Genomic DNA, 25,657 nt, shown 5'->3' on the forward strand with positions numbered 1-25,657 from the left:
TTAATAGGTAGTGTCAAACAGCTTTCAATCCAAATGTAAGGAGTGCCTGGACTCCTGAGGCCTGTAATTAGCTTCCAGGAAGGAGGCTGACCAAATACTTACTTGCTGAGCTGGTAGTCAGTGCCTTTGACAAACTTGAGCTTCTCCAAAGGTACTCCAATGCTCTCCAGCATGGCCTTGATCACATTCTCATAGTAACTGGTTCGGAGTTCTAGAAGTTCCCAGGGCGCTTTCATGTTATCCAGGTATGCATGAAGATCCGCAAACAGAATCGTTACCTAGACATAATGGTTAAGGGACAGCCAATATATGAATCTTCCAAGTATCTCCAACCAACTTCCCTGTCTCCACCCAATCCCTACCCTTATTAAGTCTCTTTTGGTCATCTGCCCAGGGGCAAATGCTTGATTGGTAGCAAGAATTCTCACCTCACATCCAGCCTTTAAGAAGTCTGCAATCTTGGACATGGGCACAAAGTAAGCCACATGTGGCTTGCCTGTGGTTGCTGTTCCCCAGTAAACTTTAAGTTCCCTCTCCTTCAGTATATCCTTCAGCTTCTCTTCCCCCAGAACCTCCTGTTGTGGAAGCAGAAGAGCTGGTTTAATGCTGGTGCCCCACCTTGCTCATCATCCTTTACCCTGTGACAGGAAAACAAAGCCATGTGTCACTGGAGGTCTAGGTTCAGAACCAGTGGGCGTGTATCCCTGGGGACTAGCCATGGTCAGTGCTCAGAGCCAACCTAAGCTGCTGCTGCTGCTGCAGTCTCTCTTACATTGACCCTAGGACGTGGGGAAGGGACACATCCCTACCCACATCTCCTCCAGCTCCCTTGAACCACCTCTAAGTGCCCCTTCCAGTGTGAGTTCTATACTCTCAAAGATCCCAGAGCACCTCCAGGTGGCTAATTTCAGTCCTGAAATGTTCTCCTACTTTGGCTTCCTTTTTCTTTTCTTTTCTTCAATCTCAGGGACTGGAATTTTTTCTTTCTCTTTCTTTCTTTCTTTTGTTGGTCATAGGGCTTGAATTTGGCCTGGGTGCTGTTCCTGAGCTCTTTAGCTCAAGGCGAGCGCTCTAGCACTTGAGCCAGTGCCACTTTTGGTTTTTTGGTGGTTAATTGGAGATCAGAGTCTCACAGACTTTCTTGCCCAGGCTGGCTTTGAACCGCAATCCTCAGATCTCAACCTCCTGAATAGCCAGGATTATAGGCGTGAGCCACCCATGCCCCACTGGGGACTAGAATTTTCTAACTCTACATTCTCCCTAACCTATCCCCTTTAGTTGCTTCAATGATGACTTATGAGCTAGTAATCTCCTGCTCATGCACCTGATATCAACCCAGCCCTTCATATCCAACTTGATCAAACTCAAGCTCTGGTCTTACCTTACTTTCCAACTGTCACTTATATTTTACTTGTAAGTCAATAAATGTATTCATTGTGTTGCTTAAGTTATTCTACAACAGCTCTTAAATACTTGTACACCTCTCAGCCTCTACCACCCTAGTCTAGCAGGTCTAGACCAGGCCACCAAAGATCATAACAGGATTAACAGCCTTTTAACAAGTCTGTTTTATCTATTGTAAGCCCCTTCAATTCCTGTTCCAAAAGTTCTTTTAAATTCGAAATCTGATTAACTTATTAACCTGTTTAAAACATTTTTTGGGGTGGGGTAGGGAAGGTGGTGGCATGGCTCAAGTGCCTGCCTAAAATTTTTTGTTCTACTCTTTAAAATTTTTAAAAAATAATTACTGAATTTTTGAGGTGGGGGTCTTGTTTTGCTACACAAGCTGGCTCAAGTTTCTGGTATCAAGCAATCTTTCTGCCTCAATCTCCTAAAGTAACTGGGACTACAGGTATGTGCCAGCGTACATAGCTTTAAAGTTTCTTAAGCCTGGGGCTGGGAAGGTGGCTCAGTGGTAGAGCGCTTGCCTTGCATGCCTGAGGCCCTGGGTTCGATTCCTCAGCACCACATAAGCAAAAAGAAAAAAGCTGGAAGTGGCGCTGTGACCCAAGTGGTAGAGCTCTAGCCTTGAGCTGAAGAGCTGAGGGACAGCGCCCAGACCCAGAGTTCAGGCCCCACGACTGGACCCAAAAAATTTTAAGCCATAGCTTTAAAATTTCTTAAGCCTGGGGGCTGGGAAGTTGGCTCAGTGGTAGAGCGCTTGCCTTGCATGCCTGAGGCCCTGGGTTTGATTCCTCAGCAGCACATAAGCAAAAAGAAAAAAGCCGGAAGTGGCGCTGTGGCTCAAGTGGTAGAGCGCTAGCCTTGAGCTGAAGAGCGGAGGGACAGCACCCAGGCCCAGAGTTTAGGCCCCACAACTGGACCAAAAAAAAAAAAAAAAATTTCTTAAGCCTGGTGCCTATAATCCTAGCTACTGAAGAGGCTGAGATCTGAGGATCGAGGTTCATAGCCAGGCCAGGCAGGAAAGTTCATGAGACTCTTATCTCCAATAAGCTACCAGAAAACCAGAAGTGGCCCTGTGGCTCAAGCGGTAGAGTGCTCATCTTGAGCTGAAGAGTGCAGGGACAGCGCCCAAGCCCAGAGTTCAAGCCCCATGACCGACCAAGCAAAAAAAAACAACTAAAATTTCTTAAAACTCTCTTTACTCTAAGACAATATGGAAAAATTCTAATTGTCTAGTGTGTCCCTAATAAGTTTTTAATGTTTCTTTAAGTGATAAGTTTAGGGAGACTGTTAAAAATCATGACAGACAAAAACTTTTTGCTGGTTTGAATCATCTAGTAGCAGAATTTGCTAAAACCCAGTGCCCCTAACCTATTGACAATAAGTTGAATTCTCCAGAGAGCCTGACTACCTGGATATTTAAATGGCTCTCACCAACCAAAGAAAGATAATATCATTTATTCTCTAAAATGTGAGTAAGTCAATTCCATATACTTTGCATATCCTATGTTCCCCAATACATATTATTTTATGGAAAAAGGCTAGGATTAAAGGATATGGCTAAGAGGAAGCAAGCAAAAATCTCCAACTAAGATAAAATTATTAGTGGAATGCCTATCAATTAATAAACAGATAAGCACACAATGTGGTATATCGATACAGTAGAATAATATTCACAAAAAAGGTATGAAGCTGGGCACAGGTGGCTTACGCCTATAATCCTAGCTACTAAGAGGCTGAAATCTGAGGATTGCGGGTTTGAAGACAGCACAGGCAGAAAAGTCTCCGTGAGACTCTTATCTCTAATTAACCACTCAAAAAACCGCTAACCTTGAGCACAAAGAGGCTCATGGACAGTGTCCAGGCATTGAGTTTAAGCCCCACCCCCTAAAAAAAGGAATGAGGGTGGGCGCCAGTGGCTCAAGTCTGAGGCTTAGATCTAGGGATCTAGGTTCCTAGCCTGACAGGAAAGGCTCTTATCTCCAACTATAGGAAAATTGGAAATCAAGCTGTGGCTCAAGTGCTAGAGCAGTACCCTTAAACACAAAAGCTCAGGGACAGCGTCCAAGCCCAGAGTTCAAGCCCCAGGACTAGCAAAAAAAAAGGAGATGCTGGGAAGATGGCTCAGTGGTACAGCGCTTGCCTTGTATGCATGAGGCCCTGGGTTCGATTCCTAAGCACCACATAAGCAAAAAGAAAAAAGCCGGAAGTGGCGATGTGGCTCAAGTAGTAGAGTGCTAGCCTGAACTGAAGAGCTGAGGGACAGCGCCCAGGCCCAGAGTTCAGGCCCCACAACTGTACCAAAAAAAAAAAAAAAAAAAAAAGGAATGAGGGAGCCAGGCACTGGTGGCTTATACCTGTAATCCTAGCTACTCAGGTGGCTAAGATATGAGAATCTTGGTTTGAAGCTAGTCTAGGCAAAGATGTTCTCCGGGCAGGAAAGTCCATGAGATTATTACCCCAATTAATCACAAAAAAGGTTGAAATGGAGCTGTGGTTCAAGTAGTAGAGTGCTAGCCTTGAACAAAAAAGCTCAGGAACAGTGCTAAGGCCTGGAGTTCAAGCACGTGTGTGCTCTTGTGTGCATATGTGCATTCATATTCACTAAACAATTGGAATGAGAAACGTAGATTGCAAATCTATGTGTATGACTGTGTGTGTTTCATTTTCTTAGATAAGATTTGCCAAGGTTTGTTTGTTTGTTCTTGGAAGGGGCAAGAAAATTTGTTTTGGCTAAAGAAAGGACCAGAGCTGGGTGTGGCTTCTGACATCTGTGATTCCAGGGCTTCAGAAGCTAAATTGTGAGAATCTCAAATTCAAGGCCAGCATGAGCTGTTGTTTAAAACAACAAAACAACAAAATAAAAACAAAATGTGGCTTTCTTGTTTTGTCACCAAGTTTCAGACTTTGTAAAGGTCTGACCACTGCCTGCTGTTGTTGTCTTCAAGATGATTTTTGGGGTATCTGGGTTTGTTTACTTCTCTCCCAATCCTCTTCTACATACCAGGGCCTAATCCCTTTCCCATAAGGAAGGTGGTTTCCTGGAAGAGAAGACTGGAGGTCAGAAGAGGCCAGTGGAGAAGGAAAAGGAGTGAGGAGATCTAAGGAAAAAGAAAAATAGAGGGGAGGAGAGTAAGGAGCTGCAAGGGAATAGTGGGAAGGGGATGGGAACTAGAAGAGGAGGACAGACAGAAGAGTGGAGAGACTAGCAGGAAAAAGAAAGCGGAATAAAGGGAGAAGGGAGGGAGAGAATAAAAAATAATAAAAAAAGGAAATTCTGATAGCTATATCATGAATGAACCTTGAAAATATTATACTAAGCAGTCAGACGCAAACAGCCACATATTATGTGATTTAAGCTGCATAAAATGTTTGAATAGACAAATACAAAGGGACAAAAAAAATAGATTAGTATTTCTTTAGGAGTTGGTGGGAGAGTCAATGGGTTGTGATTGTTAATGATACAAGTTTTTCTAGAAGGAATGAAGATGTTCTGGAATTAGATAGGGACTATGGGTGCCCAATCTTGTGGATATATGAAAAACCACTGAATTGTACACTTTAAAAGGGCAGGTTTTGCTGGGTGCGATGACTCAAACCTGTAATACTAGCTACTTGGGAAGTAGGATCAAGGTTTTGAGGCCAACCACATAGAAAAAGTTGTTCTTGAGACTCCATGCCAACCAAAAGATGGGGGCAATTAATGAGGATGCTTTAAGTAGGAAGATTACAGCCCAGGCTGGCCTGGCAACAAAGCTAGACCCTATGTCGAAAATAACCAAGACCAAAAGGGGCTGGAGGCAGAGCTCCAGTGGCAGAGTAGCAAGCCTGCCTAGCAAATGTGAAGTCCTGAATTCAATCCCCAAAACTGCAAAAAAATTAAGTTTAGAGTGGTAAAGTGATGGTGATAAGTTTAATGGAGGAAGAGAAAAAAGAAAAAAAAAAGGTAGAACCGGGGAGGAGAGTTCTTTAAAATGTTAAAGGCCTCTCTCAGGTTTGAAGGCGATATATCAAAAGATCTGCCCATTCTTGGTAGGGATGGGGGATTGGGGCTCTGGAGATTGAACTCAGGGCCTCATTTGTGCTCTCTACGGAACGGGAGCTACATCACACATCTAAATTAGCCTTCTCTCTGAACCACAATATTCTTCCCCTCTCACCCTCCCTCCCCGCCGGCTCCAGACAGTACTCTCCGGTCTGTAATGCGCTTCCTCCATTGCTTCTCTGGCTCACAACAATAGGCAACGATAGGATGCCGAGAAGGTTGGATTCGCATCATTCGGGCAATTTAGAGGTCATTTCCTTATAGGAAGTTTTCTTTCCTCTTATTTCCTTTCAATGTTGCACGTATAAGAACTTTCAGCACTAGCTTCAACAGTAATGGTTTGGGCTATGGGTCATTTTATATGTCAGATCCCCTTCAAACGAGCTCTGGGAGGGCAGGGCCCAGACTCATTCCCAGCTTGGCGAGTGAGGTGGAAGTCCGCGATCCAAAGCCTGTTCCAAGGTAAGTGCACAGGTGAACAGAGCTCGCGGTGATTTCTGTGGCACCCAGGGTATGGTTGCTTGATTGACCTGCTGATCCATCAGGAGTAAGGTCTGCAGGTTCTCGGAGCTGCCCTGGAGTCGAGTCCCGACCCCGCGTACTTAGGACCGAATAGTGGGGCTCAGCCCAATCGGCGCATCCCACCCCTGAGGCCTACCTGCAGGTTCCGGGTGATAAGGTGCAGCTTCTCTTCAGGACTGGGAGATTCTCCCATTGCTTCGCCACCCGTGACTTCCGAGCTGAGCCGGCACCCGCGCCCCTTCTTGGGTCGCCGCCGCCGCCGCCGCGTGCCGGGAGCTGTCTCGCGAGTCCCGCCAGGTTGCATCAGCTGAGTTCGTCGTTCGGCTAGCTCGGCCTAGCTCTCTCTACCTAGCCGGGAGGCAAGAATAGAGGACAGTCGAGCGGGTCGATGGGGGGAATGGGTGGAGCTATTAGGCAAAGGGGGCGGTGCTGAGGGCGGGGCTGTATGCCTGTCTGAAGCTCCACCCTCAGAGGTGTGGCGGTTTCTTGCCAATCATGTCTAATTTTCCCGCCCCTTGGCGTTGGCCCGGCTGTTCCGGGTTGGGGGAGGTCGAGGAGGGGGCGACAAAATGGCGCAGGGGGCGGAGTGAGGCGCAGTCGCTCGCCCAGGCTTTGGCCCAGCTTCCGGAGGTGAAGAGCGAGAGGGTTGAGGGATCGGCGTCTGCCGGTGGGCGGGGGTCTGGGGGAGCCTGTTGCTTCTCTAGGGGTGCCCCGTTAAGGGATGGGGAGGCCCTGAGCCCGCTGGGAGGAGGGCCGGCCCTAGTTCCTGAGGCGCTGGCGGGGCAATATCCCTGCCCCCCCTCCCCACGCTGGAGGGCCACGACGCCCCTCGCCTGAGGTGAAGGGGGGCGGTGGGGCCGTGCGAGCGGCGAGGAGCGGCGTCCGCGTCCCCGCTTGGTGTGGAGGGGACGGTGGCCGCGTCGGGGGGCGGGGGCCGAGGACCGGCGTCGCGAGGCCGAGACCCCCGCGGGCGCCCCGGGGCGCCGGGCGGGCGGCCGCGGCAGGCCGGGGTCCGCCGAGGCGCGGGGGTGCCGCGCGGGCCGAAGCTGCCCCGCCGGGGGGAGGGGCGGGGAGAAAGCCCGCGCTTCTCCCACTTTCCACGGGGAGGCGGGGATTCTCCGTCTCCGGGGTGGGGGCAGGCGCGGAGACCCCGGTGGAGAGCGGCGCCGCCTGGCGACCGCTGTGTTTCTTTAAAAAAAAAAAAAAAAAGCCGGTTTTGTGGGGTGGAGGGTCTAGCCCATCTGTTCCCAAGAACTGTTAAGGGCTGCCCACGGTCCCCCGACCCCGTCTCCAGGTTTTGTTTTGGTGCCTGCTCTTGTGCGTGCAGGTGTGCACGCGCGCGCCGGTCCTAGGGCTCGAATGCGCTGTGCCTTCGTTTTCTTTTTTGTTCTCCCCCCGCCCCCCTCAAGACTAGTACCACTGGAGCCACAGCTCCAGTACGGGCCTTTGGTTGGTCAATTGGAGATAAGACTTTCATGGACTTTCCTGCCTGGGCTGGGTTCGAACCGTGGTCCTCAGAACTCAGCCTCCTGAGTTAAGATTGCAGGTGTGAGCCACCAATGCCTCCGTGCCTGGGCCTCCAGGTGTTTTTGTTTTGTTGTGTGCATATATTGGTTAGGTGTTCCAAACCTTAGCAGACCCGTCTAATTTTTTTTCTTTTATCTTTTAAAAGAGAAACCTGTTGCTGCAGCCTAATAATATCTACTCTCATGCTCATGTGGGAAGAGAGTCTTGGCAACCTCACCTAAGTGAAATGTTACCTCAAGCAGTGATTTCCAGCCTTGGGTTGTTTTGTTGGCCAGCAGAGTTTCCAGTTATCTCAGAGGGAGTTGCAGAATTCTTAAAAGATAATTTCAGTTCACTGTGGTGTTTTTTTTTTTTTTTTTTTAATGTTAGGCCTGCTCATGAGTAATAACAAAGCCTTTTGTGCTGTGTGGTTCACATTTAGGGAAAATTGGAAATAAAAGGCCAACATGGAGTTCTGTCCTTTTGTAAATAATCCTTGCTATTGGCTATTTCTGCTAAACCCTGTTTTGGATTTAAGAGTCTTGAAAGAGGGTGGTGTAGGGTATGTGTGTAGAGTTGGAGTTTTAGTGGCCTGAATAAAATAAGGCTTTGTGCTCGAAGGCAATAGGTTTTCTGAGGTAAGGTAAAAATAGATAGGGAACCAGTTTCTGAGGTTGCAACCAGGAGGTTAGAGAACAGAGAGAGAGGGGGTGGTACACTGAAGTGTGAAGAAGGGGGTGGACAGGTGAGAGATGTGGAAGGACAGAATAGGGTCACACAGGGATGGGAAATAGAAGAATTTGGAGATGGGAAAATTATTCTTCCTAAAGACAAAGGGGTCCTCATATTTTAGTGAGGGTTGCCAGGCAAGTGCCAAGAAAGGCATGTGATCATAGAAGGGCAGAAGAGTAACTAGGTTGTCTTGTGCCACTTCACTTAAGAGCTTCAGTTTTACTTGAGGGTTTTCTTCTCTTCAAATTAATTAAATATCAGCTTTTTTTTTTTTTCCTTGTCCTGGAGCTTGAATTCAGGGCCTAGGTGCTGTCTCTGACCCTCTTTGTGCTCAGGGCTAGTACTTTACTACTTGAGCCACTGTGCCACTTCTGGCTTTTTCTGAGTAGTTTATTGGACACAGACTTTTCTGCCCAGGCTGGCTTTGAACTGTGATCCTCAGATCTCAACCTCCTGAGTAACTAGGATTACAGGTGTAAGCCACCAGCACCTGGCAAATGTCTACTTTTATTAGTATAGAATTTTTTTTTTTTTTGGTCCGGTTGTGGGGCCTGATCTCGGGGCCTGGGCGCTGTCCCTCAGCTCTTCAGCTCAAGGCTAGCACTCTACCACTTGAGCCACAGCACCACTTCCGGCTTTTTTCTTTTTGCTTATGTGGTGCTGAGGAATCGAACCCAGGGCCTCATGCATGCAAGGCCCTGAGCCACCTTCCCAGCCCAGTATAGAATTTTTAAAAGCTGGGTGCTGGTGACTCATGCCTATAATCCTCGCTTCTCAGGAGACTGAGATCTGAGAATTGCAGTTCAAAGCCAGCCTGAGGAGGAAAGTCTGTGAGACTCTTATCTCAAACCACCAGAAAACTGGAAGTGCTGCTGTGGCTCAAGTGATAGACTGCTAGTCTTGAGCTGAAGAGCTGAGGGACAGTGCCCAGGCTCAGAGTTCAAGCCCCACACTGACAAAAGAAAGAAAAAATTGAAGTTTAGGGCTGGGAAATGTGGCTTAGTGATAGAAGGCTTGTCTAGCATGCATGAAGCCCTGGGTTTGATTCTTTAGAACCACATAAACAGAAAAAGGAGGAAGTGGCATTGTGGCTTAAGAGGTAGTGTTAGCCTTGAGCAAAAGAAACTGAGGGACAGTGACCAGGCCCTGAGTTCAAGCCCCAGAACTGGCAAAAAAAAAAAAAAAGTTTAAATTGCTTTGCTCCAAATCATTCAGTTGATCCTCACTTAATACAATTAGTAGTGAATATTTATCTGCCTTTTTCCAGGAGAATGCATCAGTATTGAGATTTAGAGACAAGTGAAAGCAGGTGTGGTGGCTCATACCTGTAAAATCCCAAGCACTACACAAGGAGATAGAGACGGGAAGATTGAGAGTTTGAGGCCATCCTGGGCTATAGAGAGAGACCCAGGTAGGTAGGTAGGTATATAGATAGATTTAAAAAAACAAAACAAAAACAAAAAAACACTTCAAGTGGCTTGCCAAAGTCTGAATTTAAAAAAGAGAGCCAAGCCGGGCGCCGGTGGCTCACGCCTATAATCCTAGCTACTCAGGAGGCTGAGATCTGAGGATCATGGTTCAAAGCCAGCCTGGGCAGGAAACTCCGTGAAACTCTTATCTCCAATAAACCAGTAGAAAACTGGAAGTGGCATTGTAGCTCAGTGGTAGAGTGCTACCCTTGAGCTGAAGAGCTGAGGGACAGCATTTGAGGGACAGCATTCAGACCCAGAGTTCAAGCCCCATGACTGACAAAAATAAAAAAAAGAGCCAGGCACTAGAAAAAGCTCAGGGGCGGTGCCCAGGCCTTGAGTTCATACCCCAGGACTGGTGCATGTGTGCATGCGCGCGCGTACGTGCGCACACACACAGACACACATGGAAAACATGCAAAATCAAGAGGAAGTAATACAGTATTGAATATAATTAGACTTACCAGTTTCATCTTTCATTACCATATTGTTTCAGGTCTTGTTATTTTTTTGTGTTTTTGCTGTAATGGGCCTTGTGTTTATTAGACTAGTGCTTTACCATTTGAGGTATCCACCAGTGGTGTGAACCACCAGTGCCCTGCTTTTTGTTTTTTTGTGTTTTTTTTGGCCAGTTCTGGGTTTGAACTCTGCCTGGCCATTGTCCCTGAGCTTTTGTAAAGCTCAAGGCTAGTGCTCTATCCTTTGAGCTATAGCTCCACTTCCAGCTCTTTTTGTGGCTCATGCCTGTAATCCTAGCTACTCAGGCTGAGATCTGAGAATTGAGGTTCAAAGCCAGCCCGGGCAGGAAAAGTCTGTGAGACTCTCTTATCTTCAATTAACCACCAGGAAACCGGGAGTGGTACTGTGGCTCAAGTGGTAGAATGCTTATCTTGAGCCGAGGAGCTGAGGGACAGCACCCAGGCCGAGTTCAAACCCCATGACACTCCCCACCCCCCATGGGCTTTCCTGCCTAGGCTAGCTTCAAACTGTGATCCTCAGATCTCAGCCTTCTTAGTAGCTAGGATTACAGGTGTCAGCTACTGGCACCTGGCTCCTTACTGTTTTTAAGACACAACATTCTAGATAGAAATGAAATTACCCATTCCTCCCATTTCTCTTCCCTTCCTACCACTAGAAATAATCATTACTCTGAATTCAGTTTCCATGCATATTTTTTGTGTGTTGGTACTAGAGCTTGAACTGAGGTCTTCATGCCTTGCTTGGCTTTTTCATTCAAGCCTGCCACACTACTACTTGAGCCAGACCTCCACTATTGGCTTTAGTTAATTGGATGTAAGAATCTCACGTACTTTTTTGCCCAGGCTGGCTTTTTGAACTCTAACCGGTGGATCTCAGCCTCCGAAGTAGCTAGGATTATAGGCATGAGCCACCACTGTTCAGCTTCCATGCATCTTTTTATAACTTTAGGAAATAGGTAGTATTCATATACCTATTATTGCTTAACAAATTGAATGCAAAGTGAATTTAAAAATGAAAATACCCACATGATATGTCATTTAATTATTTGGACCTTATTTGGATATTGATTTTTTTTTAAGCTTGAAGGAATATTGAGATTTATTTACTTTTGGTGCCAAGTACCGGATCTTAAAGGGCCTCATGTCCTCTTCTTAGCTCTTTTGCTCCAGCTGATGTTTTACCACTTGAGTCACACTTCTACGTCCAGCTTTTTTGTGATCAATTAGAAGTAAGAATTTATTGGTGTTTTCCTGGGCTAGCTTTAAACCTCTGTCCTCTCAGTCTCTTAAGTAGCTAAGATTACAGGTGTGAACCTTTTTTTGTGCTTGTCCTGGGGCTTGAACTCATGGCTTAGTGTTATTCCTGAGCTTTTTCACTCAAGGCTAGCATTGTACCACTTGAGCCACAGCTGCCCTTTGGCTTTTTGTTAGTTTATTGGAGATAAGAATCTCAAAAACTGGGGCTGGGAAGATGGCTCAGTGGTAGAGCACTTGCTTTGCATGCATGAGGCCCTGGGTTCAATTCCTCAGCACCATATAAGCAAAAAGAAAAAAAAGCTGGAAGTGGCACTGTGGCTCAAGTGGTAGAGCGCTAGCCTTGAGCTGAAAAGTGGACGAATAATGCTCAAGCCCAGAGTTCAGGCCCCACGACTGGACCTTCCCCCCCCCCCAAAAAAAAAAAAATCTCAAAAACTTTTCTGCCTGGGCAGTCTCCTGAGTAGGTCGGATTACAGGTGTGTGTTACTGGTGTCCATTGTATTTTATGATAAGTAATTCTCATTTACAGATACAGTGATATGATTCCTGGTATTTAAAATAATATGGTAAAGGGGGAAGTAAGTGGGGCAAAAGATTAGCTATGGATTAATAGTTTTGGGGGCTGAGTGATGGTCACAAAATTATAATTCTTCATGGAGGCCTTGGCTGTGTCTGCAAGTCAGCATTTGTTTTTCTCTTTTGTTGGTCCTGGAGCTTGAACTCAGGGCTTAGGGGTTGTCCTTGAGCTCTTTTGCTCAAGGCTAGTGCTATACCACTTTGAGCCACAGTGCCACTTCCAGTTTTCTGGTGGTTAATTGGAGATTAGAGTCTCACAGACTTTCCTACCTCAGATGGCTTTGAACAATGATCCTCAGATCTCAGCCTCTTAAGTAGTTAGGATTACAGTCATGAGCCACCAGCATCTGGCTATTTTTATTTTTTTGGGTCTCAGCCATTCTAAACATGTCCTATACTACCAAGCTACCTTCTTCTACCTCCAATTGCTGGAGCACTGGTAAATAAATAATATTAGTGGCTGTAAACTTAAATGTATCAGAAAACTTGGTTTCTCTTTGATAAGTTCAATTTTATAGAGTTGTATTTAGTGGTTGGAGATGTAACGTGTATCTCATCTGATTTATTGTAGTCACTTAATATTTCTTTATGCACATCACATTTCTAAGATAAGTAGGTCCTTTTTAATTGTAAAATTCTATTATATCTCCTCTTTCTACTTCTTTTTTTTTTTTTTTTTTTGTCAGTCGTGGGGCTTGAACTCTGGGCCTGAATGCTGTCCCTCAGCTCTTCAGCTCAAGGTGAGTGCTCTACTGCTTGAGCCACAGTGCCACATCCAGTTTTCTACTGGTTTATTGGAGATGAGAGTCTCACAGAGTTTCCTGCCCAGGCTAGCTTTGAACCATGATCCTCAGATCTCAGCCTCCTGAGTAGCTAGGATTACAGGCGTGAGCCACGGGCACCCAGCTTTCATTTCCTTTGTACTTCATTGTCCACACCCTTTTAGATTGTTTTACATTGTAGCTTTATTCTTTCCTCTAACATGATATTCCATGAGGGATTATATATAGCTTCATTTCTTGGAAATCATATAGAGATGTCTTATAGCTCAATACTATGTAATGATTCTAGCTCAGAAAACATTTTCTGAATGTATCAGTGAACTGAAGCTAAAACTCTAGATGTGGTATGGAGAGTAGAAGAGTAGAGAAAATTTTGTAGTAAAAAAGCTTTAAGAAGCTGGGTGCCAGTGGCTCATGCCTGTAATCTTCAGGAGGCTAAAATCTGAGGATCATGGTTAGAAGCTAGCCAGCTGGGATCTCAAGTTTGAGGCCAGCCTAGTCAATATAGTCAAACATCAGGAAAGTCTGTGAGATCCTTATCTCCAATTAACCACCAGAAAATCAGAAGTGGAACTGTGACTCAAGTCGTAGAGTGCTAGTCTTGAGCAAAAGAAGCTCAGGGACAGAGCTCTGACAAAATTCTTCCTTTCACCTAATTTATTTCCCTGCAGGTTATAATATTAACTGGTTTTGTGTTTATAGCTTTATAAATGTTTCCTGCTTTATGTATATTGAAAAGGAGGGGTTTTGGTATTGTAATGATTAATTTTTAGATTTTGATGGAATCTTCAACATTGTTTAGTCTCTTTCAATTTCATAAATGAGGAAACAAATCAAAATGATTGACAGTGGCTAGCACATAGAGCTTGTGACAGAACCAGTACCATAGCATGCATATTTGGACTCCCAAGCCAGTATTCATCCTACTAAATAAAGCAAATGATAATATAGAAATTGCAAGTTGTTAGAGGGAACAAAACTAGTTCCAAGTTGCATAATTTTGTTCCTCTAAAGGTTTTTCTTTGGTGTTCTTGGCTGAAGAAAAAAAAAAACCCTCAACTTTCAGGTATTAAAAAAAATCAAGATCAAAATTAATAAATGGAGCACCTTGAAGCATAATATAGTCGACTTTGTAATTAGCAGAGTTGAAAGTGATGTGAAGATCCTTTAATTTTCTTTGTGCCTGCAGGAAGGTGGGAGTCAATCATTTTGACAAGTCTTCTGAAAGGAACAGCCAGAAGGAGTTGAAACTCTCTTCCATTTGGTCTCGTGGCAAAGGCAGATATCGCTCCAACAGCTCCATAAAGTATGGAAGACATGTATCTTCTTGTATTCCTTTTTTAAAAAAAATTTAAATATCTTTTTTTTTTTCAAGTGTATACTGAATTTCTACAAATATTTTACATACCCTTATATACTTTTTTTGTTTGCATTATTATTATTTTGTATGTACCGGTCCTGGGGCTTGAACTCAGCGCCTGGCTTCCTATGTTACAAGTTACAATGCAAGGAATTTTAAATATTGGGATACTATTTTCATATATAGTGGATTAGAGTTGATTTAAGGTTTTTTTCTCATTCCTTGGTGAAACTTCCTATTATTTCTCCAGATATGACGTGCTCACTCGTGCCCTCTGAACAGTCTTCTGGAACCTCTTTTTTGCCTAAAGACAATGCCCCATTTTCTTGGGGTTCCTTGGATGAGGATGGATTAGATGACTCTTTGTTAGAGTTATCTGATGGAGAAGAAGATGATGGCCATTTCAGTTTCACTGAGGAAGAGATTGAGGTGCTCTTAAAGGATGATGGTGATGATGGGCATGATGAAAACAGAGGAAGAGGGAGTCAGAGTCTACGCCATAATTCCCAAGAAAAAAATTCATCGTATAGCTTGGTACCGATAGCTGAGACCTCTGGCTTCTTCAAACTACCTCAGCTAAGTACATCACTTGGTCATGGACCAAATTCTACAAAACCATTAGACAGAAACTCTGTACTTGAAAAAAATTTCGTAAAAGTAACTGTTGCACCATTTAATCCAACAGTTTGTGATCCTGTACTTGATAAAGATAAGACTGATTCATCCAAGGATACTGAAAAATCCTCCTCCCTTGAGGAACAGATGAGAGAAGATGATGATCTTAGTCCAAATGAGAGCAAACTTCGTACTGAATCTGAAGGGAGCAACCTCAATCCCACCGTGGATGGGTCCTTGCTCTCTTCTTCAAACAATAACCTGCAACAGACTATATCTGAAAAAAATACACCTGGCAGCAAGAAATCTACTCCTGAATTGCCTCAGATCTCAGACCATTTAGAGACAGCTAATACAGGATCATCCTGGAAAAATGGATCACATAAATCAAGTTCTGAAGTGAGAAATTCAGTTTCCAGTTCTTCAAACAGAGTAAGTATGTTTTTTTCAAGGTGAAGAGAAAAAAGTTGTTTTTGTTTAGAAGTTGTACAGAAGAATTCCTTTATATTGGTGTCTCTGCACATTTCTACCTACAAGAGTAATCATGTCCCACAGTGGTACTTTTGTTACAGTCTAGCAACACTTTGTATTCAGATAAGTTAGGATTTGGACTGATCTAGTACTATTACCTGTGGCTAATTATTTAGCTTTTATGTTCCCCCAAATTTATTTTTTGTAGCCAGGCGCCCGTGGCTCATGCCTGTAATCCTAGTTATGCAGGAGGCTAAGATCTGAGGATTGCGGTTCCAAGCCAGCCTGGGCAGGAAAGTTCATGAGACTCTTATCTCCAATAAACTACTAGAAAACCGGAAGTGGCGCTGTGGCTCAAGCGGTAGAGCGCTCACCTTGAGCTGAAGAGCTCAGGGACAGCGCCCAGGCCCAGAGTTCAAGCCTGACGGCCGACCAAAAAAAAAATTTATATATTTTTTTGTAATGGGATTAAACCCAGGACCTTAATATATGCTAAGTTTGTGCTCTATCACTGGTTCAGTCTATCTATAAATTGAAATAAATGTTTGGCAGCATAATGACTAATGAAATAATATATCCACAGTACCTGATTCATCATAAACTATCATTTATTGGATAATTACTAAGATGATGATTTTATTTGTTGATTGTTTTTTTTTGGGGGGGGGGAGGAGGGCGGTTCTAGCCTAAGTCTTAATCTTTAGTTACCACGCTTATTTGATATGTAGTACCAAGTCTGAGTCAATCACAAAAAAATGGGGGAAAAAAATCATAGGAAATTTGCCTTTTTAATTAATTAATTTATTTTTAATTCTAGGCAAGTGGCCTATCACTGAGCAACATTCCTGACAAACTATTATTTTGTTCCAAGACAGGACTTGAACTCAATACCTGACACTTTACTCTTTGGATGATGTTCTATCAACTGAGCCCAGTACCTCCAACCCCACCCAATTTTTTTTTTTTTTTGGTCAGTCCTGGGGCTTGAACTCAGGGCCTGGGCACTGTCCCTGAGCTTTTTCATTGTCTACCACTTGGAGCCACAGAACCACTTCTAGTTTTCTGGTTATTAATTGGAGATAAGAGTCATTGGGCTGGGAAGTTGGCTCAGTGATAGAGTGCTTGCCTTGCATGCCTGAGGCCCTGGGTTCGATTCCTCAGCACCACATAAGCAGAAAGAAAAAACCTGGAAGTGGCGCTGTGACTCAAGTTGTAGAGCGCTAGCCTTGAGCTGAAGAGCTGAGGGACAGCACCCAGGCCCAGAGTTCAGGCCCCATGACTGGACCAAAAAAAAAAAGAGTCATGGACTTTCCTGCCTGGCTTGGCTTTGAACTGCGATCCTTAAAGCTCAGACTCCTGAGTAGCTAGGTTTACAGGTGTAAGCTATGGCGCCCAGCTCAAACTGTTTTTGAGACATCCCTACCTGCTAAATAAGTGTAAAATAATTTCTAGTTTAAAGTCTTCTCCCTCCCTCCGTCCCTCCCTTCCTCCCTCCCTCCCCCTCTTTCTCTCTCTCTCTCTCTTTTTCTCGAGTGCTCACTTTCCTTCCTTCCCTCCCTTCCCTCCCTCCTTTCCTTCCTTCCTTCCTTCCTCTTTCTCTTTCTTTCTTTCTCTCTCTCTCTCTCTCTCTCTCTCTCTTTCTTTCTTTCTTTCTTTCTTTCTTTCTTTCTTTCTTTCTTTCTTTCTTTCTTTCTTTCTTTCTTTCTTTCTTTCTTTCTTTCTTTCTTTCTTTCTTTCTTTCTTTCTTTCTCTGTGTGTTTGCACATGCCCAGGCAACTCCTGGGGCTTGAACTCAAGGCTGGGTACTGTTCCTTGAGCTCTCTGCCACTACAGCTCCAGCTCCATATCTAGCATTTTGGTGGTTAATTGGAAATAAGAGACTTTTTCTTGTCAGGACTGGCTTCAAACCATGATCCTCAGAGCTAGTCCTCCAGAGTAGCTAGGATTATAGGTGTGAGCTGGCACCTTCCATCCATCCATCCATCCAACCACTCTTCCATCTGTCCATCTATCTTCCTTTTTCCTCCCCTCCCCTTTCCTTTCTTTCCTTCTTTTTCTTTTGTTTTTAAGGTTATAATTGCTATTTCACTTAAAGTACTACCATAGTGTGTGGTTCACAGAGTAGTGTTCAAAGATACATGCTTGTAGCCTTTGAAAATATTTTCATAAATGATGTTGCTTTCAGTTAGATATTGTAAACTGACATAAGTACTTATGCCTAAGAACCATCTTTCCTTTTGCATTTCTTTTGTGGAAAAAGCAGAATATTCATGACAGGGATTCTGGGGAGATGAAAGCTCGTGAGAGAAGCGACAGAAGAGTACTAGGCAAAGTCATTCCTGTTCTACAAACCAAAACTAGGTAATGTAACAGTGTAATAATTCTGGTTTCTGGTAATTCCCTTTTAATTTCCTTCTATCCCCTCTCTAGTGTCCCATTAGTATGGAGGGGGAAATAAAAACCTACATAGGAAATAAACCTGAAGTTTTGGCACTATCTACTTGTGTGATCTTGGGCAAGTCAAATAATCTTTTACTTTAGACCTCAGTTTCCATATCAGTAAAATAATACTAGTCATGCCTTCTCTGCTCCTTCACAAGTTATTAGGAAAGTAGAAATCCTGTTAGTGTAAGCAAACATTATATAAATACAACATTTATCATCCTGTGTATAGAGAATCCTGATTGCTTATATGATAGGAGGTCAGAATAATTTTAACAAAATATAGAATTGTGTAGAAAGTCATTGAGTCATCTGTCCCTACTTACATTCAATGGGAGAAAAAATCCTAGTTAGGGATTGCAAATTTGGATTCTCTTTTCAGTTTATTTTCTTGTGGCCAGGAGATGGCAGTGTCTGTACATAGGCCTTTTCATTGAATGTTTTAGAAAAGCTATATTTTAGATTGAATCAGATCCACTTCCTTAACAGTAGTGAAATACTTAAAAAAATACACACTTATTATATATTCTTTAAAAACTAATGCTAGTTCTTTTTGACTACCACTCCAGTCTTATTTTCTGTTTTTTTTTTTATTGTTTTGTTAGCCTACTTAAGGGGAAACATTGTGAATTTCTTTTTCTTTCTTTCTTTCTTTCTTTCTTTCTTTCTTTCTTTCTTTCTTTCTTTCTTTCTTTTCTTTCCTTCCTTCCTTCCTTCCTTCCTTTCTCTCTCTCTCTCTCTTTCTTTCTTTCTTTCTTTTCTTTCCTTCCTTCCTTCCTTCCTTCCTTCCTCTCTCTTTCTTTCTTTCTTTCTTTCTTTCTTTCTTTCTTTCTTTCTTTCTTTCTTTCTTTCTTTCTTTCTTTCTTTCTTTCTTTCTTTCTTTCTTTCTTTCTTTCTTTCTATCAGTTGTGAAGCTTTAACTCAGGGCCTGCAAGTACTGTCCCTGCACTCTTTCTTGAACCACAGCCCCACTTCTGGTTTTCTGGTGGTTAATTGGAGATATAAGAATCTCACAGAACTTCCTTCCTAGGCTGGCTTTAAACTGCTATCCTCAAATCTCAGTCTCCTGAGTAGCTAGGATTACACGTGTGAGCCACCAGCAGCCAGCTGTGAATTTCTTATAATCAAAATTGTACCAAAAGAACACTAGCAAGGCCAGTTGGAACAATAGTAAACATACTGTCTCAATATTCTCATCCACTCACTCTTTAGTGTAGTGTATTAGTATGAGAAAGGACAAGAAAGTGCTCTTGCTACAATGCTTGATAAGAAACGTGCTCATTATCTTACCCACGTAATTGTAACCCCTCTGTACAGTATTTTCACAATAAAAATAAATTAAAAATAAAAGAAAGTGCTCTTGCTAAGGTCACCATTGTACTAAATTGCCAGACTTAGCTGGTTCTTTTCAGTCTTCATTCAACTTTTCTGAGGCTCTATGAAGTTAGCTATTTCCTGACTAACCTTGAATTACTTAACAAATGCTTTCTTTCTTTAGAGACTAGGTAATTTTTACCTTCCTAATCTTTAGTAGCAAGAGTTTGTATCTAATTTTCCTCTTCCTTTTACTTCTCAATGTTATATGACTAACCCTGTCTTCTATTGCTAGATCTTTGCCTCTGAAAGTTGGTTGTTCAAACCATTCATCAGTGTGTGATTTCTCTTTATAAAATACTATAATCATGGTTCTAATAGACTATTTTTCTTCCTTCCAATTTGCTTTGTTCAGGTCTAGTGTTTCGACATTTTCACAATCAGATCTAGAAAAGCAGAAGGAAATTTATCTCAGCAGAGTCATTGCACATATAGAAGACCCAGGGGACTCCAATCAAGGTAAAATGGTGAACAAAGAATTGTAATCAAACATATGATGGGACTTTTTTTCTTTCCAGTGTAACTCAAACTGGGAAATTATTTTGAGTTTTCTTTTTCTTTTTTGTCTTTTGTTTGTTTTTCTTTGAAACAGATTTTCACTATTTAGTCCAGGTTGTCCTTAAACTCATGATTTTCCTGCCTTAGACTCCCAAGTGCTGAGATTACCAGTATATGTTACTATCATTGGTTTGAATTTTCTTAACTTGGTACAGGAAGATAACTTCCTTACCCAAAGATTTACTTTGTCTAACCAGATAGTTATTCAGAGTACTTTGGGCTTAACCAGTATTAGGGAAGGGTCAAGCAAATTCACCCCCATACTGCAAATGAAGAGTGGCTTCCTGGTGGTTAAGGTGTGTAGTAGTTCAGACATCTACCAACTCTACTATTTCCTAAAAAGAATTACATTTAAAGCACAGTAGGAAACAGGAAGAAATCCTTATGTGTTGGTAAAAGGAGAAGATGGATCAGAAGGATAAGTTCTACAGAAAAAATTTTGAGTTTAATTACCCTTAAGATCTGATGTAAATTACTAGGGACAGTTTTAGGAGAATTTTCAGTCGTTTTGTAGAGAAGACCCCTCTTTTCTTTTGAAAAAGTCCTTAATTAGTAGCTTTGTTTTATAAGGCTCTAAGTGAAAGGTCTAAGAGACATAAATCAGATTTTTTTTTCTTTTGGTACTGATTCTGGGGCTTGGACTCAGGGCCTGGGTAATGTGTTTGAACTTTTTACTCAAGGCTAGCTCTGTACCACTTTGGGCCACAGTACCACTTCTGGTTTTCTGGTGGTTAATTGGAGATAGAGTCTCACAAAGTTTTCTGCCCCAGCTGGCTTTGAACTTCAATCCTCATATCAGCCTCCTGAATAACTAGGATAGATGTAAGCTACCAGTATCCAGCTTGTGGGATATTTTTGGTTTGTGCTGTATTTTAGGCCTTCTGGAAGTAGAGATAACCTCTAACCCTCATAGTTGGAGGGCCAGATTTAATCAAGCTCTGTGGGAAAGGCCTGGTCATTGCTTTTCTTTCTCTGAGGTGACTTTCCTTTCTTTATATTCTAGACAGTTGACACTGATCCTAGTTACATATTTTTTTCTTGTCTGAGGCATTGAAGGAAAAGTTCAATGGCAAAGAGCAGTTGCACACATTTTAGCATCTTTTCATCCAGTCTTTGAATATTACCGTAACAGTCTATATCCTATATGTATTCAGGAACACTAGACATACAGTGGAAAGGCAGCAGACTAGTAGTGGGGAAAATAAAGTCTAGTGTAGAGCTAACTTCTTACTTCAGATCTTCACACTTACTTGTTAAATGACCTTGACTAGTTAAAAACTTACTTGTAGAGCCAAGCACCTGCGGCTCACACTTATAATACTAGCTACTCAGGAGGCTGAGACTATGTGATCATTTGACATTGGCTTAGAGTTTTAATAAGGTAAAACTCATTGCCATGTGGGAGCTATTTATTGCTTTAAAAATTCAAATTATTGGAAAGTTATTCCTTACATTGAAGCCAACTTGGACTTCTGGTAGTAGTTGCTGGTTTCTATCTTCTAAGCTTATAAAAAAAAATTACTCTCAGCCGGGCACTGGTGGCTCACGCCTGTAATCCTAGCTACTCAGGAGGCTGAGATCTGATCTCGGTTCAAAGCCAGCCCGGGCAGGAAAAACCGTGAGACTCCTATCTCCAATAAAACCACCAGAAAACCGGAAGTGGCACTGTAGCTCAAGTGGTAGAGCGCTCGCCTTGAGCTGAAGAGCTGAGGGACAGCGCCCAGGCCCAGAGTTCAAGCCCCACGACAGACAAAAAAAAAAAAAAAATTACTCTCTCATTTAGTTGTTTTGGTTAATAGAAATAGTTCTACAAAAGCTGGGTATGGGTGGCTCAACCCTGTAATCCTAGCTACTCAGGAGGCTGAGATCTGAGGATCACGGTTCAAAACCAGTTTGGGCAGGAAAGTCCTTGAGACTCTTATTTCTAATTAACCACCAGAAAACCAAAAGTAATGCTGTGGCTCAAGTGGTAGAGCATTAACTTTGAGCTGAAGAGCTGAGGGGATAACCCCTAGGCCCAAGTTCAAGCCTCACAACTGACCAAGGAAAGAAAGAAAGAAAGAATTCTCCGACAACAAAAAATTAAAATTTGTTAAAGAATTAAAATTATGCTGGGTGCCAGTAACTAACACCTGTAATCCTAGCTATTTAGGAGGCTGATATCTGAGGATCACGGTTCAAAGCCAGCCCAGGCAGGAGTCCATGAGACTCTTATCTCCAATAAAACCACTAGAAAACTGGAAGTGGTGCTGTGGCTCAAATGGTAGTGTACTTGCCTTGAGCTGAAGAGCTAAGGTATAGTGCCCAGGCCCAGTGTTCAAGCCCCACAACTGATACACACAAAAAAGAAAACTATGCTTCAATCTGATCTGTCAAACCTAGAAGTAAAAAAATTAATATTTTATTAATTATCTTTCCTATGTGGCAGACTTTTACAGAACAGTTACTTATTAGAACTCAATAGATTGAGATTTTAAGATCTCAGGTTTGAAGGGGAAGGAAAGTCCAAGCATTCTTGCCTTCAGTAGCTAGGAGGAGGTATGGCTCAAGTAGGTAGAGCCCAGCCTTGAGTGAAGAGGCTAAGAGACAGTGCTCAGGCCCTGAGTTGAAGCCCTGGCACAAAACAAACAAACAAGGGCTGGGAAGGTGGCTCAGTGGTAGAGTGCTTGCCTTGCATGCACGAGGCCCTGGGTTCGATTCCTCAGCACCACATAAGCAAAAAGAAAAAAAGCCAGAAGTGGCGCTGTGGCTCAAGTGGTAGAGCGCTAGTCTTGAGCTGAAGAGCTGAGGGACAGCGCCCAGGCCCAGAGTTCAGGCCCCACCACTGGACCCAAAACAAACAAACAAACAAACAAACAAACAAACAAACAAAAAACCCTCAAAAACTTTTTTAAAAATTTTGGTTAGGGCTGGGAAGGTGGCTCAATGGTAGAGCGCTTGCCTTGCATGCATGAGGCCCTAGGTTCGATTCCTCAGCACCACATAAGCAAAAAGAAAAAAGCCAGAAGTGGCGCTGTGGCTCAAGTGGTAGAGCGCTAGCCTTGAGCTGAAGAGCTGAGGGACAGCACCCAGGCCCAGAGTTCAGGCCCCACGACCAGATCCCCTCCCCCCCTCCAAAAAAAATAAAAATAAAATAAAAATTTTGGTCAGTCATGGGGCTTGAACTCTGGGCCTGAGCGCTGCCCCTCAGCTATTCAGCTCAAGGCAAGCATACTACATTTGAGCCATAGCACCACTTCTGGTTTTCTGGTGGTTTTATTGGAGAGAAGAGTCTCACAGACTTTCCTGCCTGCGCTGGCTTTGAACCATGATCCTCAGATATCAGCCTCCTAACTAGCTAGGATTACAGGTGTGAGCCACTGGTGCCCGGCTTCCTCAAAACCTTTTGATACTTGGCCAAAAAAATCTGTATTAATGTTTATTGCCACCAATATCAATGAATGATTTTAACATTTCATTTGAATAAGGTTAAATGTTTATGATTACTGATAATTTATGTCTTTAATCACAATTTTGAAAAGCATCTTATATTGTATATTCCAGTTTCCAGTTATTTTAAAATATCTTTTTTAACTTGTTCAAATAGATTCTAATTAGAGTTTATGTGTTTATTCATTCTCCCCCTAATTTCTTACAATCTAGGTCACTTGTTTTGTAAATAGTTCACTATTCTGATTGTTTCCTTGGTGTTTTTGACTTATTCTTCCATTCTCTATGTATCTTTAAAAATTGAATCTATAAGCAAGGTTAGATTCAGATTAAGCATTATGGTCAAGAATAGTTCTTTAAAGCTTTTGTTATTCATTCTATACCAAATTGGGAATCACATGTGCTAGAAAATGACAAGTTACTTCACCAGTATGATAATTTGTTAAGGTGTACTGCCATAACTTTAAATTGTAAGGCCCACCTATACAATTAGCATAGTCTTCGGTGGGGTGATGTTTTTGAGCCATAGAATATCCTGTTTCCCAACAAACTACCTAGAGTTTGAGCATTCACTGATGATCTTTGTCTGAAGGATCATATATTTATCATGAGAGTTGTATAGAAAATGTTCCTGTTGCCAGGTGGAAGGGGCTCATGCCTATAATCCTAGCTACTCAGGAGGCTGAGATCTGAGGATCACAGTTCAAAGCCAGACCAGGCAGGAAAGTCTCTGAGACTCTTTGTCTTCAATTAACCACCAGAAAACTAGAAGTGGTGCTATGGCTCAAGTGATAGAGCACTAACCTTTATCTGAAGAGCTAAGGGACAGCACCTAAGACCAGAGTTCAAGTCCCATGACTGACAAAAAAAGAAAAGAAAAAGAAAGTGTTCTTATTGTAACTAATACTTACTTCTTCTATAATAAAAGATTCATGGACTTTCCTGCCTGGGCTGGATTTGAACTGCTATCCTGAGATCTCAGCTTCCTCAGTAGCTAGGATTCCAGGCATGAGCCACCTGCACTCAGCTCCCTTGGGTTTTTAATCTGAGGCATATTATTATTATTCAGTTTAAGATTTCTTTTATTTATTTTTATTTTGGATCAGGTCGTGGGGCCTGTACTCTGCGCCTGGGCGCTGTCCCTCAGCTCTTCAGCTCAAGGCTAGCGCTCTACCACTTGAGCCACAGCGCCACTTCCGGCTTTTTTCTTTTTGCTTATGTGGTACTAAGGAATCGAACCCAGGGCCTCATGTATGCAAGGCAAGCGCTCTACCACTGAGCCACCTTAGCAGCCCTCAGTTTCAGATTTCTTGAGGGCCAGGAGCTGGTGGCTCATGCCTATAATCCTAGCTACTCAGGAGGCTGAGATCTGAGGATCATGGTTCAAAGCCAGCCTGGGCAGGAAAGTCTGTGAGACTCTTATCTCCAATAAACCACTAGAAAACCAGAAGTGGCGCTGTGGCTCAAGTGGTAGAGGGCTCACCTTGAGCTGAGAGTTGAGGACAATGCCCAGGCCCTGAGTTAAAGCCCCACAATTGACAAAAAAAAAAAGATTTCTTGAGGGTTTTGTTGTTGTTTTTATTGTTGTTGTTGTTTTGATAATTGTTTCTTCTCAGTATTTTGTTTCTTTTTCAGGAACTCCTAAAAGCTTCAAGAATTGATCTTCTAAGTCTCTTCTTTTTATTGTTCTACCTCTGTCTCCACAATACTTTCTGGATTATTTCCTTAACCTCTTTCTACACTTTAACTGACAGTATAGTATCATTTCTACATTTACATTTATGATTTTCTAGAGTTCTTTTTCATATCACAGTTTACAAATTATATGAAGATTTTTTGTGTTATAATACAATATACTATATTTTAGTGCTCTACCACTGAACCGTATCTGTAGCTCATGCTAAGTCTACATTTTATTGAATTTTGACAATTTTGGAGGGCTGGACAGTTTAGTAACATATAACAATTTCATAGGTGGTAATTCATGAAATTACAAACACTGTTAAGTGTCTCAGACCCCAAAGTTTCTTTGTTTCCCACCCTAGTCCCCAGGAAGCCAATGATAGGCTGTTACTGCAGTTTGTATTTTCTAAAGTTTATATCTATGGAGTCATAAAATATGTACTCTTATTTTGAGCCTGGCTTCTTTTTCTCAGCATTATTATTAGTAGTAGTAGTAGTAATAGTAATATTTTATTGGTCATGGGGCCTGAACTCTGAGCCTGGGTGCTGTCCCTCAGCTCTTCAGCTCAAGGCTAGTGCTCTGACACTTGAGCCACAGTGCCACTTCCAGCTTTTTCTCAGCATTATTATTTTTAAACTTAAAATTGTTGCTGCATGTATCAATACCTTATTTTTACTGCTGATAGTATTCCATTATATAAATGTATCACATTTATTGTTACCCATTCATCGGTTGATGAAGATTTGTTTTGTGCCCAATTTTAGCCATTACAGATGAAGCTGTGTGTGTGTGTGTCTGTGTCTGTGTGTCTGTGTGTCGGTCGTGGGGCTTGAACCTGTAGGCCTGGGTGCTGTCCTTCAGCTCTTCAGCTCAAGGTGAGCGCTCTACCACTTGAGCTACAGTGCCACTTGCGGTTTTCTGGTGGTTTATTGGAGATAGGAGTCTCACGGTC

The 25,657-nt window shown here is 42.8% G+C and overlaps 2 protein-coding genes across 11 annotated transcripts in view; one reads left to right on the forward strand and one right to left on the reverse strand.

The window, feature by feature from the left end:
- Yars1 (tyrosyl-tRNA synthetase 1) overlaps positions 1 to 6,679 on the reverse strand; it is a 30,010-nt gene extending 23,331 nt beyond the window's left edge. The window contains exons 1-3 of the mRNA XM_070008815.1: positions 6,108 to 6,679; positions 429 to 575; positions 103 to 278 (exon numbers count right to left, since the gene is read on the reverse strand). Of these exons, the coding sequence (XP_069864916.1) occupies positions 103 to 278; positions 429 to 575; positions 6,108 to 6,275 (491 nt within the window). The 5' untranslated portion in view covers positions 6,276 to 6,679. The remainder of the gene's footprint in view (positions 1 to 102; positions 279 to 428; positions 576 to 6,107) is intronic.
- The window catches only part of S100pbp (S100P binding protein), a 43,710-nt gene continuing 24,568 nt past the window's right edge, over positions 6,516 to 25,657 (forward strand). For 4 of the 10 annotated variants that reach the window (XM_070008827.1, XM_070008833.1, XM_070008834.1 and 1 more), the window contains exons 1-5: positions 6,516 to 6,601; positions 13,962 to 14,078; positions 14,383 to 15,179; positions 17,479 to 17,579; positions 19,390 to 19,493. In XM_070008827.1, the coding sequence (XP_069864928.1) occupies positions 14,385 to 15,179; positions 17,479 to 17,579; positions 19,390 to 19,493 (1,000 nt within the window). In that variant the 5' untranslated portion in view covers positions 6,516 to 6,601; positions 13,962 to 14,078; positions 14,383 to 14,384. Of the gene's footprint in view, positions 6,602 to 9,023; positions 9,621 to 12,676; positions 12,731 to 13,961; positions 14,079 to 14,382; positions 15,180 to 17,478; positions 17,580 to 19,389; positions 19,494 to 25,657 lie in introns of those variants that run through there. The other 6 variants (XM_070008831.1, XM_070008836.1, XM_070008835.1 and 3 more) reach the window with 5 other exon arrangements.

This window comes from Dipodomys merriami, unplaced genomic scaffold, assembly GCF_024711535.1.
Source record: "Dipodomys merriami isolate MVZ:Mamm:240054 unplaced genomic scaffold, mDipMer1.0.p SCAF_71, whole genome shotgun sequence".
In the NCBI taxonomy this organism is placed as follows: Eukaryota; Metazoa; Chordata; class Mammalia; order Rodentia; family Heteromyidae; genus Dipodomys; species Dipodomys merriami.